The sequence below is a fragment of the Alternaria burnsii genome, assembly GCF_013036055.1.
Source record: "Alternaria burnsii strain CBS107.38 chromosome Unknown 701, whole genome shotgun sequence".
Lineage (NCBI taxonomy): Eukaryota > Fungi > Ascomycota > Dothideomycetes > Pleosporales > Pleosporaceae > Alternaria > Alternaria burnsii.
This window is the reverse complement of record NW_024066124.1, coordinates 417,192-430,538: the sequence shown is the minus strand read 5'-3', so window position 1 is coordinate 430,538 and position 13,347 is coordinate 417,192. Positions and strand designations below refer to the sequence as shown.

Below are 13,347 nucleotides of genomic sequence, written 5' to 3'. Positions count from 1 at the left end.
ATATGCTTGAGGATTTTAGCTGCTCATACATTGGTGTTTTATCGACTTCTATTATAGTGTTTTACTTCTGAGCGTACGCATGCTACTACCGCAATCTGCAGCTCCTCTCGATAAGTTTTTGAACACACAGTGATTATAACTTGCAAATATTCATTAATAAACATTTATATTACAACCGAAACGTTTTGAAACCATATTTATGGCGTTCTCGTGACGCCATTGTGGGCGAAACGTTGGTGATCCCATGGTAGGAGAGAAACAAAGGATATAATTGCTGAATACGTATCCGAACTTTTGTGCTTTGCCTGCTGCATGGTAACAGTATACGAAACGAGTGGTAAAGGGACTTTGGAAGGATGGATAATACAGCGAAGTAGAATTGGACTTGATAAAGTGGCAGAAGATCGTCAGCCAAGTTCGAGGTTGGATTGGACCCAGGAACGATCTTGGATAGCGGCCATGAATGAAGTTTGGCCGTCTCGTCGTTGATGTATATCTAAGTTCGAAGGCGTCCCGCTTTTGACGTTGTAAACGACTTTTGGTGGTTAGGATGTGGTGGATTCGTATCGTTCGAGGCGCTCCTATCAATGACCATAGTAGCTAGATGTCGTGAGACCGGGCGTATGCTGACTGCACCTCCGCTCCAGGTACCCAGTGCTTGGGTCGTGCCACCATCATTCCTGGGTATGGATGGAGAGGTTCTTCCGGTGTAGGCAACATCGGTCCAGTGGGAATTGGTGGATTAGGTGACTGAGCAAAGAACTGTTCGAGCGTTTCGCCTCTCTCGAGGGCCTGGAACTGGTCTTGTCGGAATTCCTCTAGCACTGATGACTCTACAGGCTTCGGATCAAAGTAAGTGTATGTCCTCGTGCCTTTGGTACCTGGGAGACCAGGCGCCTTGTACTCGGCAACACCGTCCTCGTACGTCTCATAGGTGGAAACAAGACGTTTTCCACCACCTCCAGGGAGGTCAATGACAAATGACGGCATCATGAACCCAGATAGAGTCCCTCGAAGTTCTTTGTCCAGGGTGATGGTCTTGCTGAGAGGCGTCCGGAGGTCTTCGATGCCCTGTACCATGTCACATTGATAGATGTAGTATGGCTGTATGTTGATGTTTGAGAGCTTCTTGACAAGATCCGAGAGCGCCTCGAAATCATCGTTAACACCTTTCAACAAGACAGCCTGATTGCGAACAATGACACCATGCTTGAAGAGCTTGTTCGCAGCCAACTCCGTTATCCACGTGATCTCATTCGCGTGGTTGATGTGGGTATGGAGACATACTTGCTTTCCGATGCTGGTCGTTGCTGTCAGTAAACGTAACACTCAGGGTGATGACTGCTAGACTCACTCTCGCCCTTTGTTGGACACTTTGATCAAGCTGTCAACCCACGGATCAGAGTTGTCAAGTATTCGGCCAGGGGCCACAGCAAGCCCCTTTGAAGCGAATCGGACTCGTTTGATATGTGGAATGTTGAGAAGCCTCTCGCCAATCTCTTCAATATGCTCAGGTTGTAAGAAATAGGCGTCACCCCCGGAAACAACAATGTCTTCAAGGGAGTTGTCGTTAGCGATGTGCTCAAATACTACTTCCCATCGCTTCCGGCTCGGCTTCTGGGGTTTCTTCGATACAGTGTCTGTGTTTCCGCCAACTGCATACGAACGTGTGCAGAAGCGACAGTATACAGGACAAATTGATGTAGCCAAGAACAAGGCTCTTCCGGGGTATCGATGCACTAGGCCAGGTACAGGACTGTCTGCTTCCTCGTGTAAAGAGTCCAGTTCCATGTTTTTGTGATCGGGAATTATGCCACTTCGGAGAGGAAGAAACTGCCTCCGGATGGGATCATCCACAGCATTTTCCCAATCAACTAATGAGAGTACATGTGGTGTTAGACGGATAGCCATAGGCGCCAACTTAATGGCTTCGATCTGCACATAGGTCAACATCGACATATGTACGAGGTAAGACCAGCTCTAAAGTCACATACAGCGTCCTCGATGAAGTGATCCTTGGTACGAATCTTTTGAAATTGAGAATGCTGCGAGTGGGCTAGTTTGTCAGGCAAGACAGCATTGAGAAACTGATAAAGCTTGTGCTTGTCGGATATGGTATTGCGAAGCTGTGACATTCAGTATCAGAATACGCTGAGTATGGTCGTGGTAGAACAAGGTTGGTGGTGAACGTACCTGCCACCGGTAGGATATGAACTCATCATTGGAGACATCCTTCCAAGGCTGTATATGGTTCCAGTAGGGCTTCTGGGCTGCGAAGGTCGACTGGGCTCTGCAATGCGGTAGTAATCGCTTTGCGTGGGTAAAGCCTCGTCGGAGAGGCCGGTTCCCGGCTATGGTCTTTGAAGCAAACATGCCTGCGTACGTGTGTGAGAAGAGGTGTGGAAATCAGGGACGTGATTGAATTTGAAATGGGAAGAGATTGGTGCTAGAAATAACTTCCGCATCTAGGGGATCTGTTTATGGAGCTTGCCACACCGTTATGTAGTCCAATGGAAAGTGCTGCCGCTCGCCTCGCCGTCTAAGCAGGAGCGGTGTTTATACCACGTTACAACGGCAGCAAGGATGGGGCTGAAGTGGGTCTCCAGTAAACATGGAGAATCCCGCTACGCTCGTTCGAACAGCACTAGGTTTGATATCGTGATTCGACGTTGGTCTATGCCTATGATGCGTTTCGACATTGCCTTTGTTGAGGAACCCCTCATCTCTGGCTTGCGTGCAGCGCTCTTAGTGACTGGATGACGCTTGTGGCGCGTGCTTGCAATCCATGGTGGGACATAGGTCCGGTCGCATGCATACGACTTGGAGCAGCGAAAGGGGTCGGTGAAGAGACAATAGCATGATACCAGCGTCAGAAAGGTAGTGGAGCAACAATGGTAGGCTCTCGGTGCTGTATTGGTCTCCGAGACGAATTTCTCAGGTGGGTCTAGAGATTCAGCTTGTCAGTGTAACAATTTGAGATGATAGCTCGTGGCAGAGCGAAGATCTGTTCCTGATAGGGTTATTGGAGCGCAATAGTCTATCCTGCACTTGCGAGGATTATGGCCCGGTATACAATTGAAGAAGGCAAGTCTACAAGGATCGCTAGTTTACCCCCTTCCACGGTCCTGACCCCTGGGACGAGCCACAATCCCAGAAGCTGCAAGTGGGCATGCACATGTGTGGTATTGCACACAAGTACTGCATTAGCTTTCTCGTATGTTGGAAAAGCAACGAAACCCGCATCGGCCGAGGCCTTTCGGCTGCATTGCTCACAAGAGAGTCGCAAAACTCAGCGACTCGATTCCGCAACGGAGCAGTGACACTCGTCAGCAGGAGCGATGGGAAGAGGCCGGCAGATGAAGATGCTACGGTCCGTACCGCGTTTGGCACGGATGGCAGTGAAACCTGATTGCCGGGCTCACAGGTTCACGATGATGTTATGGTCAGACAAGCGGTTGGCAGGAGTCGTGGTAGTTGCAGACAGTACCGGCACTAGCGGGGCCTCTACAAAGTTCCGTAGCCTCTCCACTAGACAGGTGCCAAGCCATGACCTCAGCCCCTCCAGACAAGCGCGGGAGCTGCAGTTGCCATCATCAGCTACCGCGACGACAACTCAACTCTTGACTTTACGCCACCACCACAGCCATGGCTGACTCCCCCGCTTCCGCAAATAGCGCACTGCCTGGCGAGTCGCCCGCCCAGACCAAGGCCAGATTGCGGAGAGAACGTCTGGCCGCCAAAAGTGGTGCCTCTCGTCTTCAACAGATCACTGCTCTGCAAGGCGGCCCACCAAAAGACCTCAAGGAAATCGAGAAAGATGTGCCAGGTAACCATGCTCCTCCTTCCAGCAGATTAGTCTCCACATAGTCAATTCTAGCTCCGTCCTACAACAGCGTGAAGGCACGGCTAATCGCCTCCTAGTCAAACCCGCCTCTACCCCATCCCAGTTCACACCCGCTGCCTCTGGCACGGCTACTCCAGATCCAGACGAGGTGGATATCTCACAGCACCACTACGCGCCCGCCTCGCAGCCTCGTCTCCCGTCGCCTTTTGCTTTTGAGGGAAACCAGTCTGGCCCCTTCGGACCCGGACCCGGCTCCGATGCATCGCAGGATCCTATGATGGCCATGCTACAGCAGATGATGGGCGCTGGAGCCGGCGGTATGCCTGGCATGCCTGGTGCTTCAGGTCAAGCCGGTGCGCCACCTGGCGGTCTGCCACCGAATCTTGCCAATATGTTCTCTGCCATGCAGGGCGGTAGCGGTGCCTCTGAGCCGTCACCAGACCAATCTTCGGCCTGGATCTGGCGGTTGGTACACTCTGTCTTCTCGTTTGGTCTTGCCGTCTACATTGTCCTGCAAACCCCCTTTACTGGATCCAAACTGTCGCGCGATAATGTACTCGACGATGACTGGACCTCGCAATCCACTCCGGCGCACAACTTTGCGCACTTCTTCTACCTCTTTGCGACTTTCGAGGTTGTCTTACAGTCTTCGCGCTATTTCATCGAAAAGGGCCAATTACAGGGGAGCGGTATCCTCAGCACAGTGGCTGGCATCTTGCCGGCGCCGTATTCAGGCTATGTGCGGACTGTAGGCAGGTACAGCGTCATCTACAGTACAGTTGTGAGCGACGCTATGGTAGTAGTATTTGTCCTGGGCGCTACAAGCTGGTGGAGAGGTGCTGAGATTGCATAAAGCTGTGCCATCTTTGGCGTCGATAGAATAATGGTATGACGGACGCCTTCGTACCCGGCTCCTTTTCGATGCAGCGCTCCACTCAGTCCTACCCAGGTACGCCGTGACTTTCCAACAAACCAGTCAATACCTTGACACTACGCCACAGTCTGGGACGAACGAACAATGCACCCATCTCAGTGTTCACGTGAGAGAAAACAAATCAGCAACATATCTCTGAATTTGCTCTTATTGGGTGGCATTGCAGCCGTTCATGGATCACCATTACTACGGGAAGTTAGCTAGTGTATGCACGTCATACCTTGTGACACGTTCCGCGGAGAAAGCGTACATCAAACTCCTTCTACACATTGTACGCGTTTGCACTGCGTGGGCTTGATGCACATCATTATTCTACGCTGTTTGATTGCTTTAATATCACGAGACCTGCAGATCCCTTTTCCAGACGCGCGGAATTACATCAATCATGCGCACATGGCAGCCAGCATTCGTTGGGCAGACAGGACCCGTTATACGGCTACCGACAGTAATATCTCGACAGCATGCGTCGCTCAACAGCAAGATACGCTACGCGTTCTCGTCTGTTCCCGTGTGGATAGCGCGTACAGTGAAGAGCGCACCCGCATACGCGTTACATGTCCATCGCCACATCTGTCTTGCGTAATTTTACTGTTCTTTTCGGCGAAGAATCCCGGGTCAATGTCAATCGCAGTTGTGCATGATGCAATCTCGTCTCGAATTCCCATGCTTTCACACTCATGACCAATTGAGGCTTCACGACCGTGGCTTCAATGATCTCAGCAGTACGCACACGAGTCATATATCGAGACGTGGCGTCGGCAGACCCTTTCAACCGGTTCCACGGCGTTGGTCGACAAGGACACACGCAGCTTTCTGCGGAAGGATTCTTTACAACAATTTGAGATGCCCAGTAACCTGATCTATGACGCCCTTAGGTGCAGGGCCGATACCTAGCACTGTTGCACTTCCGCTCGCGATTTGTGTCCGTCCCGCATCGTGTATGATGTGTGCCACCAACCCTAGGCTCAGTGCTTGCGCCTGCAATAATTCCAGCTCTTCCTCGCTCTTGACTTGCAACGCCACCTTCGCTTGACCCATACGTTCCCAGCGTCGCAGTAGCGTCGACTCGGGCGAGTGCTTGAGGAAGTGTTTGTAGCAGGCCAGTGTCGCATGCCCGCATTGTGCGCCAATCTTGCCTATTTGATGGTTAGATATCTTGTAGATAGTAAGTATGTGTAAAAATTTGCAGTACCTTTGGTCATGCCGAGATCTGTTCGTACTACCAATACCATCTTGCACTCCTCGTTGTGACCTGGGAACTCTGCAGGCGTGCTGTCGTCGTCTTCGTCGCTTGACTCATCTTCTGAATCTTCTGCTTCCTCTTTCTCAGATTTTGTTGGCTGAGAGACTGGGCTGCCCCCGAAGAGACCAAGTGACTTTGCTTGTCCCAGAAAATAGCCTGTTACGCCAGCGAGTATGGCGCATGCGGCTGCTATGTTTGCCGTAGACGGCTGTTGAGGAGTGTCTGCCATGCGTGCGGTTGACGATGATCTCTGATATAGACGACAATAATCTTACAACAGACGGATAGTGGGAATTAGTTTACCTCCAGGTAATGATCAAGTGAAAGCGAGAGTCATGTCGTTTCGTGGTTCACTTCCGCCCGCAATTGTAGAGCTAAACGTAAGGCTGAGGTCCGTGCTGAAGACTTCACGAATTTGCGGACTACCGAGCACATCGCCTATCCATCACGACGGCACCACCGCTGCCTTCGTCACCACATACCATGCCTCCCCGGTGCCAATTACTCTCTGGCCGTCTCCCAACTCGGGGATTGGCCCTTCGCCCGGCAAAATCCACACACCGAACCTACGCGACGTCCGAGGAGCCCACTCCCGCAGTGAAGAACCCGCTCCAGCGACGACGCGGCGGTGATCTCGGCTCCCATCTTCCCAAGAACGTCATCCCCAAAGATGCATACATCCCCGCATATCCCTATGGCGACCACCAGTTGTTCAAGCAAGCCAACAAGGGTCTCTACGGCGAGCAGATGATCCGCTTCGGCAACAATGTCTCCAAAGACACCGAAACCAAGACGCGAAGGAACTGGAAGCCCAATGTACTCTCTAAGAGCTTATACTCGGTTGCATTGAAGAAGAGGATAAAGCTGCGCATCACCGCCAAGGTTCTCAAGACCATGGATCGCGAGGGTGGGCTGGACGAGTACCTGCTCAAGGACAATGTGGCACGTATCAAAGAGCTTGGACCTATGGGATGGGCGCTACGATGGACACTCATGCAGAAGCCGGAAGTCATCGAGCGGTTACGAGCAGATGCTGCTGCTCTAGGCCTAGACCAAGCCGCAATTGACAAACAATGGCCTACCCTCCAAATGCAGGCCGAGCAAAGGGCAGCTGAGGGTACATTGGTCCGGAACGCAAACTCTGGCGCACCTGTTGATTTGGAGTTTGCTGAGACAGAAGGACAAGAGATGTGGGCTGGAGAGGAAGCCGAAGACCCAGCGGCGCTAGAGAAACGCGAGAAGTACATCGAGTCCCGTGCTGCCATTGAATACACAAAGGCGACCAAGGCAGCAGAACGCTACCTCAGCCGGGGTGTCGTCGACAGCGTGGAGGAAGGTCTCAAGTTAGCTTTCATACGAGCCAGGGAGCGCGGAGTTGCAGCCGCACTCCTCAAGCACAAGTCTGTCAGGAAACAACAAGAGGCAAACTTCACAAAGGCAGAGTTACAGGAAATCAGGACGAGATTCAACCTCCCCAACATCAAAGACCATACAGCCAGGAAGATCGCTTACAACCAACGAAAACGCAAGATGATCGACGAAGCTGGTGGCATTGAAGCCTGGAATGCATCCAAAGCCGCCGCCCATCTTGCCCGCGTAGCAGAAGCCGGTGGAGAAGAAGCTTTCCTCAAAGTGCGGAAAGCTGAATATGCTGCTCTTATCGCGGAAGCGGAGACTGCCTCTACCAACGAGGCTATCGACGCTGAACGACGGACTTACTACCAGATTGCTATCGAGAGGGCGGACCGAGCTATCAAGGCCAAGGCTGGTAGTGGCGAAGCCGACTATGTCGAGTCGACCTTGGAGGAGTTCCGCAAGCGGAGTGGTGGTGGTCTGAGTGACATCTACCGTGCGGCGCAAAGGGAGAGGAGTGCAGGCGGTGATGCTTGGGGCGCGCTTGTTAACTCGAGTAAGAAGCCTGCGGATAACCGGACGCGCGTGTGATAGGGTAGTGTGGTCTGTACAAATATTGTTTGTATAACATGATGCTTTGCAAATAGCATTGCCTGCTGCCTCTATATCGGTGTCTTCTCCGGAAATTTCATATTTACTATGACTTGTATGATCATTGCATTTCTGAGTGTCTGCAAAAGGCTTGCGCGTATTGGTGGTATGTGGCTGACGTTGGTTAGGTCATCAGCGCGCTTAGCTTTGCCTTCTAGAGTTGCATGAAGGTGCATGGGAGGCTGTGTCGGATTCTGTGACTTTAGCTTCAGCTCCTACCGCACCCTGACTACGCTCACCACGACATCTCCCATCTTCCCATCATCTGGTAACATCATACCGTTTTACCACTTTTGTCTGGGCCACATTCCAGCAGCTCGAAAATACAGTTCTCAACGCTATCTTCAGCCTTGTGTCTTGCTAATGATAGCATCAAGGATGGCTGCACATAACGACGAAGATATTTGGGGATCCGCAGACGGTGAAATGAGTACCATGCAGGTAGAGCGAGTCACCGACCTCGACGACATGTTCACGGAGGCTATCAACTGGAAATCCTTCGAGCCTGATGGTGACGGTCATTCTTCTTTGGAGGATCCATATTCTGGCCCTCGATCTCCCATTGCAATGAACTTTACACGAGCTAAGGCTGGTGGAATAGAAGATCATGGTGCATCAAATCTCAGCTCGGGCTACCGTCGACAGTCTCCAATATCGACCTTCAACTCTCCAGCGAGTTTTATGACCGCGAGCAGTCGCACCACCTTCGTCAGTGCAAGGTCAACGTACAATAGCCCTGCATACATGTCAGCGAGCAGCTACACCCCAGCGATGGGGATCAAAACCATTCGCGAGGACGAGCCACCTGAACCTGGACTGGCAGCACCGCTTGTACAACTACATCAAGACTACTACTCGAGTCTTCGTGAGCGAGAGATCCTTCAGCCTTTTGATAAGGAACCCAACTGGTCCGGTAAGGGCCAGCACGTTACATTTTCGGCCACAGACGTGATCCCACTGTCGCACATATCGCATCTAGGGTCATCCATGTCCGCGAGCGTCGACAAGGTACTCTGTCGTAGGGTAGCCCTTGCACGGAAAACCATGAGATGTGATCGAAGATGGACTGTGACCGATGCTCTACAAGAGGTCTACCATCTACAAAACCTCCGCCATTTTCACATCGTTCAGCTTGTGGGGACCTATCTCCAAGGTCGTAAATTCTCGATATTGATGTATCCAGCCGCGGATATGCACCTTGGAACATTTCTAGAAGACACAGTGTATATGGACGCGGAGGCTTCGATGGAACACAGAGTTTTCCTCGGTTCAACACTAGGCTGCCTCACTTCAGCTGTGGCTTTCATCCACCGGCATACTACAAAACACATGGACATAAAGCCTCAGAATATACTCATCCGAAAGACAAAGTCATCCGGCTCTCGGAACAAATGGCGTGTTTACATTGCCGACTTTGGGCTCTCGCGTTCTTTCGCTTCACAGGACCATAGTCAGACCGATTGTCCTACTTCACGGACGCCTAAGTACTGTGCACCTGAAGTGTATAACTACGAACAAAGAGGTCGATCTGCAGACGTGTTTTCTCTCGGCTGCGTTTTCCTCGAGATCCTGACCGCCATTTGTTGTATAGATCTGCATGTCTTTGCGGATGCGCGCCGAGGTGATGGTGACGATGAATCATTCCATGCAAACCTGGACAGAACAACTGAGTGGGCTCGCCGGAACTTGTTTGCGTCATCCTATGATTTGCTGCTCACCAGAGTCCTGGTTGCTTACGATCTCAAGTCTGTTGTCAAATTGGTTATTAGCATGGTCGCCCAAGAACCTGAGAAGAGGCCAACAGCAGCGGACGTTCATCACCGTCTTCATTCTCTGCACGGCATTAGGGTGACATCACTCCCAGGTTTTTTTTCACCCATGCCCTGCTGTCTTGAGCCTCAGGAGCCCTATGAAGCATACCAGCCCCTTCTGGGGGAACAAAAATGGATTGTAAACTCGAACATCCAGTAAATAGTGTCACATGGCATAGAGGCGATACAAAGCTGAAGTCATAACGTCTTGAATTCCGTATAAAAATGAATCTCAACATCTCCATCTCTCCTATGCACTTGAATCAGAGCACGTATAGATGATCTGGCCCATGCCTCCCGCAGACATTGTCAAAGCGGGACAACTTCCTCTTTCCTTCTTAAGCTGCGTTCTTCACAGCTACCCCACTTCCGTCATCGTCGATAATGTACAAGAACGAATTATGTTAACCTACGACAGATTGGTAGGTGGAAGAAACAGAGAAACAGATAAGCAAAAATATGCCCACAAAACGCCGGCGAAAGAAGTGAGAAGCAAACAGGCAAGCAAGAAAGATATCCGCCCGAGCTGAAATGGGGTAATAATGTTGGAGATCTAACGCCAGGACGGAGAAGACTGGTGAAAAGTACGATTCAATATGGAAATCGGGAGAGGGATAAACGCCGCGCTATACAAGAGATAGAGATGCGAGAATGTTGCGAGAAGAGAGGTCGCGGAAGAGTGGGAAGGCGAGGGACAAGTGATGAAGAACTAGTTGCCCGCCTTCATCCTCTTGTTACCTCCCACCCTTGGGCTTTGCTTGACCTTTTGCCCGCCGTTCATATCTCCGCCACCGTCATCGTTGTCCATCTTTACTGTGCTCCGCCGCCGCTTGTTGTTCATCATGTTTGGAGATGTGTTGACGCTCATGGTGTGTGAACTAGTGCTCTGTTGCTTCATCATGGGCTGCGAGTTAGGCGAGGGTGTATGTTGGAAGTGAGGCGACCCACCCATTGATCCGTTAGGAAGAAGGGAGTTCTGCATCGCGGGTGACATGAACATTTGAGGCTGGCCAGGGCCTCCTGGTCGCGGGCCAGGCTGCATGTTAGGTTGCATGCCTGGTCCCTGTTGGGGCCCTTGGTTCGGGTGCTGCGGGCCTTGAGGACCGCCTTGGGTGTTTGCCATGTTGTTGTTCCATGACTCCAGAGCTTCGCTTGGCTTCATGTGAGGGTTCTCGAGGTAGTGTACCATCAAGCTTGTCATGTGGTTCATTGGCTCGTAAATCTAGGCTTGTTAGTGTTAATGTCCATGAGAATGATGTGGAGAAGAGTCTTACCTCAAGATAGGCCTGCAAGCCGTGAGGCAGCCCATAGTCTGTAGTACTAGCACTAAGCAACTTGTTAATGGGTAGATACGCTTCTGGCGGCTCAACCCCTCGCTGCTGCGGTGGTCCTGCCTTTTTCTTCATCCGCGGCGACTGATTTGGATTCAGTTGGTTCGGCGAAGGTTGAACAAACATCTGCTTCAGAGCATTGAGTGGTATAAATTGTTCGTGACCGAGGCCGTCGAACAGCAACCACTCCAGCTTATCTGAGCCAGACCAGAACGCGGTCAATTTGCCTTGGTACACGACCTGGCAAGAGTTCTTGTATGTGTAGATGAACTTTGCTCGCTCACAAGTTACTTTGAGCTCAGCACCTGAGACCTTTTCTGTCGCTCCATCCAGAGTGATTTGCAAGCTGGCAACGTCGGTGTTGAATAGTGTGTAGAAGTATCGAGGTAGGGCGGCGTAAACAATTTCGAATTGCTTAGATCTCTCTGTACTTGAGGAGCAAACGATGTGGACAAAGGATCCAGACTCGGCGAAGAATCTATCCACAAAGGCTTGCCACCACTCAATGTTGTTGTTTGTGCCGTTAAAGTTTCCTATTTGTTCCACGAAGTTCAGCAACTTCAGTGTTCCCTGGCCTGAAGAAACAGTCTGTGCTTGTTGCTGCTTCATCATTGCCATCTGACGGGCCTGGTTTTGGGCAGCGTTCGCTTGAGCCTGTGCCTGAGCTTGTTGTACTAGTGCTGGATTCCGTTGTTGCATTTGGTTTTGAGCCTGTTGGTTTGCTTGCTGAGGTAGGTTGGGCGGTTGGGATGGAGCAGGCGTCTGCTGTTGTGGCCCTGGACCTGATTGTGGCGGTTGGGATGACTGTTGCTGTTGTTGAGCTTGTTGCTGGGCCTGCTGTTGAGCCTGTTGCTGAGCCTGCTGTTGGGCTTGTTGCTGGGCCTGCTGTTGCTGCTGAACCTGCTGCTGTTGCTGTTGTTGTTGCTGTTGTTGTGGCTGCGGTGGTGGTGGCTGTGGCTGTTGCTGAGGCGTAGGTTGAGGAGCTGGCGACGACTGTCCTTGATGACTGCCTATCGCGGATGGAGGACGAAGGGGCCCTTGTTGAGGCTGAGAGGTTTGTGGCGGTCCCTGGTTCCCTGCCTGGCTGTGATTGCTAGACTGAGATTGGGCATGTTGCATAGCAATCGCCTGCTGTTGTGCCTGCATCTGCTGTTGTTGATGAGCGTGTTGTTGAGCTGCTTGGGCCATGGCAGCTTGTTGTTGCGGGCCTCCAGGATGTTGACCACCCATCTGCTGTTGCTGCTGGAGCAGGTGGGGAGGAAGGTTGACAAACGGTCCTTGGCCCATCTGTCCATTCCTCATTGCTTGCAACTGTTGTGCTTGTGCTTGGTTCAAGTTCATGGGATTCTGGAAACCCATTCCCATACCGCCTTGTTGGTGGGCAAGCATGGCCTGCTGTTGCTGCCGGTGCATGAATGCTTGCTGGGCTGTTCGTTGCTGTTGCATCATTGCAGGGTTCACTATCAGTTCCGTCAGTCATTGCCCTACAATTGCACGAAGCGGTAATACTGACTCATCTGATGTTGCTGCTGTTGAGGGAACATGTGCTGCTGAGGCTGTAGGTGTGAGAGGGCATGCGCATTAGCACCCATGCCTGGCTGCATGCCCATCATGGGTCCAGCCTGACTGACAGGACCATTGGGGCCAGAGACGTGCTGCATTCCCGGTGGCATTCCATGTTGGCCTGGGTTCGGGCCAGGGCCGCCCATACCTGGGTGTGCATGCTGCATGCCTTGAGGAGGCATGCCGCCATTGTGTGGGTAGCTCGTTGTCATCATCTTGCTGGATCTTCAGTGCAGACGGTCGCCTCGCAGTTGCGGAAATGTATCGGGTAGAGGTAATGCGACAGTTGAAGAAATTGGGAGGTAGGTCCGCGTGATGCGAAGATTGACCGGCGACAAGATGGGTTCAGCAATGTTATTGCTTCCAAGTCATACGTGCTCGGAAAATCGCGTCAAGTCCAATGGGGGGAAGAGTGTTTCAGGTGGTTGCGACGAGATGTCGAAATATGGCCCCGGTGTCGCCGATGGGGGAGGCTGATGAATTGCCCGCGCAGGTGTCGCGATGGGCGCGCTGCAGGCCGGTGGTCGGTACTTGCCGGGCACTTGGAACAGGGCGAGGGTCAAGCAAGAGGTCGCGCAAGGTGCAGCGCAATACTCACGAGGGCGAGGAGGTGGAGG

At 51.9% G+C, this 13,347-nt stretch overlaps 6 protein-coding genes across 6 annotated transcripts; 3 read left to right on the top strand and 3 right to left on the bottom strand.

Moving 5' to 3' along the window:
• Window positions 1-600: 600 nt before the first annotated feature.
• On the bottom strand, window positions 601-2,373 carry GT037_009969 (kama family protein; the record flags this gene model as incomplete). The annotated part of the gene is made up of 4 exons (XM_038935016.1): window positions 601-1,300; window positions 1,355-1,935; window positions 1,995-2,126; window positions 2,194-2,373. 4 exons carry the CDS (start codon window positions 2,371-2,373, stop codon window positions 601-603), a joined length of 1,593 nt encoding a protein of 530 aa, XP_038782430.1.
• A 1,272-nt stretch (window positions 2,374-3,645) lies between these two features.
• GT037_009968 (uncharacterized protein) lies at window positions 3,646-4,697 on the top strand (the record flags this gene model as incomplete). Its single annotated transcript, XM_038935015.1, has 2 exons — window positions 3,646-3,826; window positions 3,922-4,697. 2 exons carry the CDS (start codon window positions 3,646-3,648, stop codon window positions 4,695-4,697), a joined length of 957 nt encoding a protein of 318 aa, XP_038782429.1.
• A 909-nt stretch (window positions 4,698-5,606) lies between these two features.
• On the bottom strand, window positions 5,607-6,250 carry GT037_009967 (pth2-domain-containing protein; the record flags this gene model as incomplete). Its single annotated transcript, XM_038935014.1, has 2 exons — window positions 5,607-5,914; window positions 5,971-6,250. The coding sequence occupies 2 exons, from the start codon at window positions 6,248-6,250 to the stop codon at window positions 5,607-5,609; spliced, it is 588 nt and encodes a 195-aa protein (XP_038782428.1).
• A 254-nt stretch (window positions 6,251-6,504) lies between these two features.
• Window positions 6,505-7,965, top strand: GT037_009966 (50s ribosomal protein l24; the record flags this gene model as incomplete). Its single annotated transcript, XM_038935013.1, has 1 exon — window positions 6,505-7,965. The coding sequence occupies one exon, from the start codon at window positions 6,505-6,507 to the stop codon at window positions 7,963-7,965; it is 1,461 nt and encodes a 486-aa protein (XP_038782427.1).
• A 438-nt stretch (window positions 7,966-8,403) lies between these two features.
• GT037_009965 (uncharacterized protein) lies at window positions 8,404-9,996 on the top strand (the record flags this gene model as incomplete). Its single annotated transcript, XM_038935012.1, has 1 exon — window positions 8,404-9,996. One exon carries the CDS (start codon window positions 8,404-8,406, stop codon window positions 9,994-9,996), a length of 1,593 nt encoding a protein of 530 aa, XP_038782426.1.
• A 549-nt stretch (window positions 9,997-10,545) lies between these two features.
• On the bottom strand, window positions 10,546-12,945 carry GT037_009964 (uncharacterized protein; the record flags this gene model as incomplete). The annotated part of the gene is made up of 3 exons (XM_038935011.1): window positions 10,546-11,058; window positions 11,111-12,627; window positions 12,681-12,945. The coding sequence occupies 3 exons, from the start codon at window positions 12,943-12,945 to the stop codon at window positions 10,546-10,548; spliced, it is 2,295 nt and encodes a 764-aa protein (XP_038782425.1).
• Window positions 12,946-13,347: the final 402 nt, after the last annotated feature.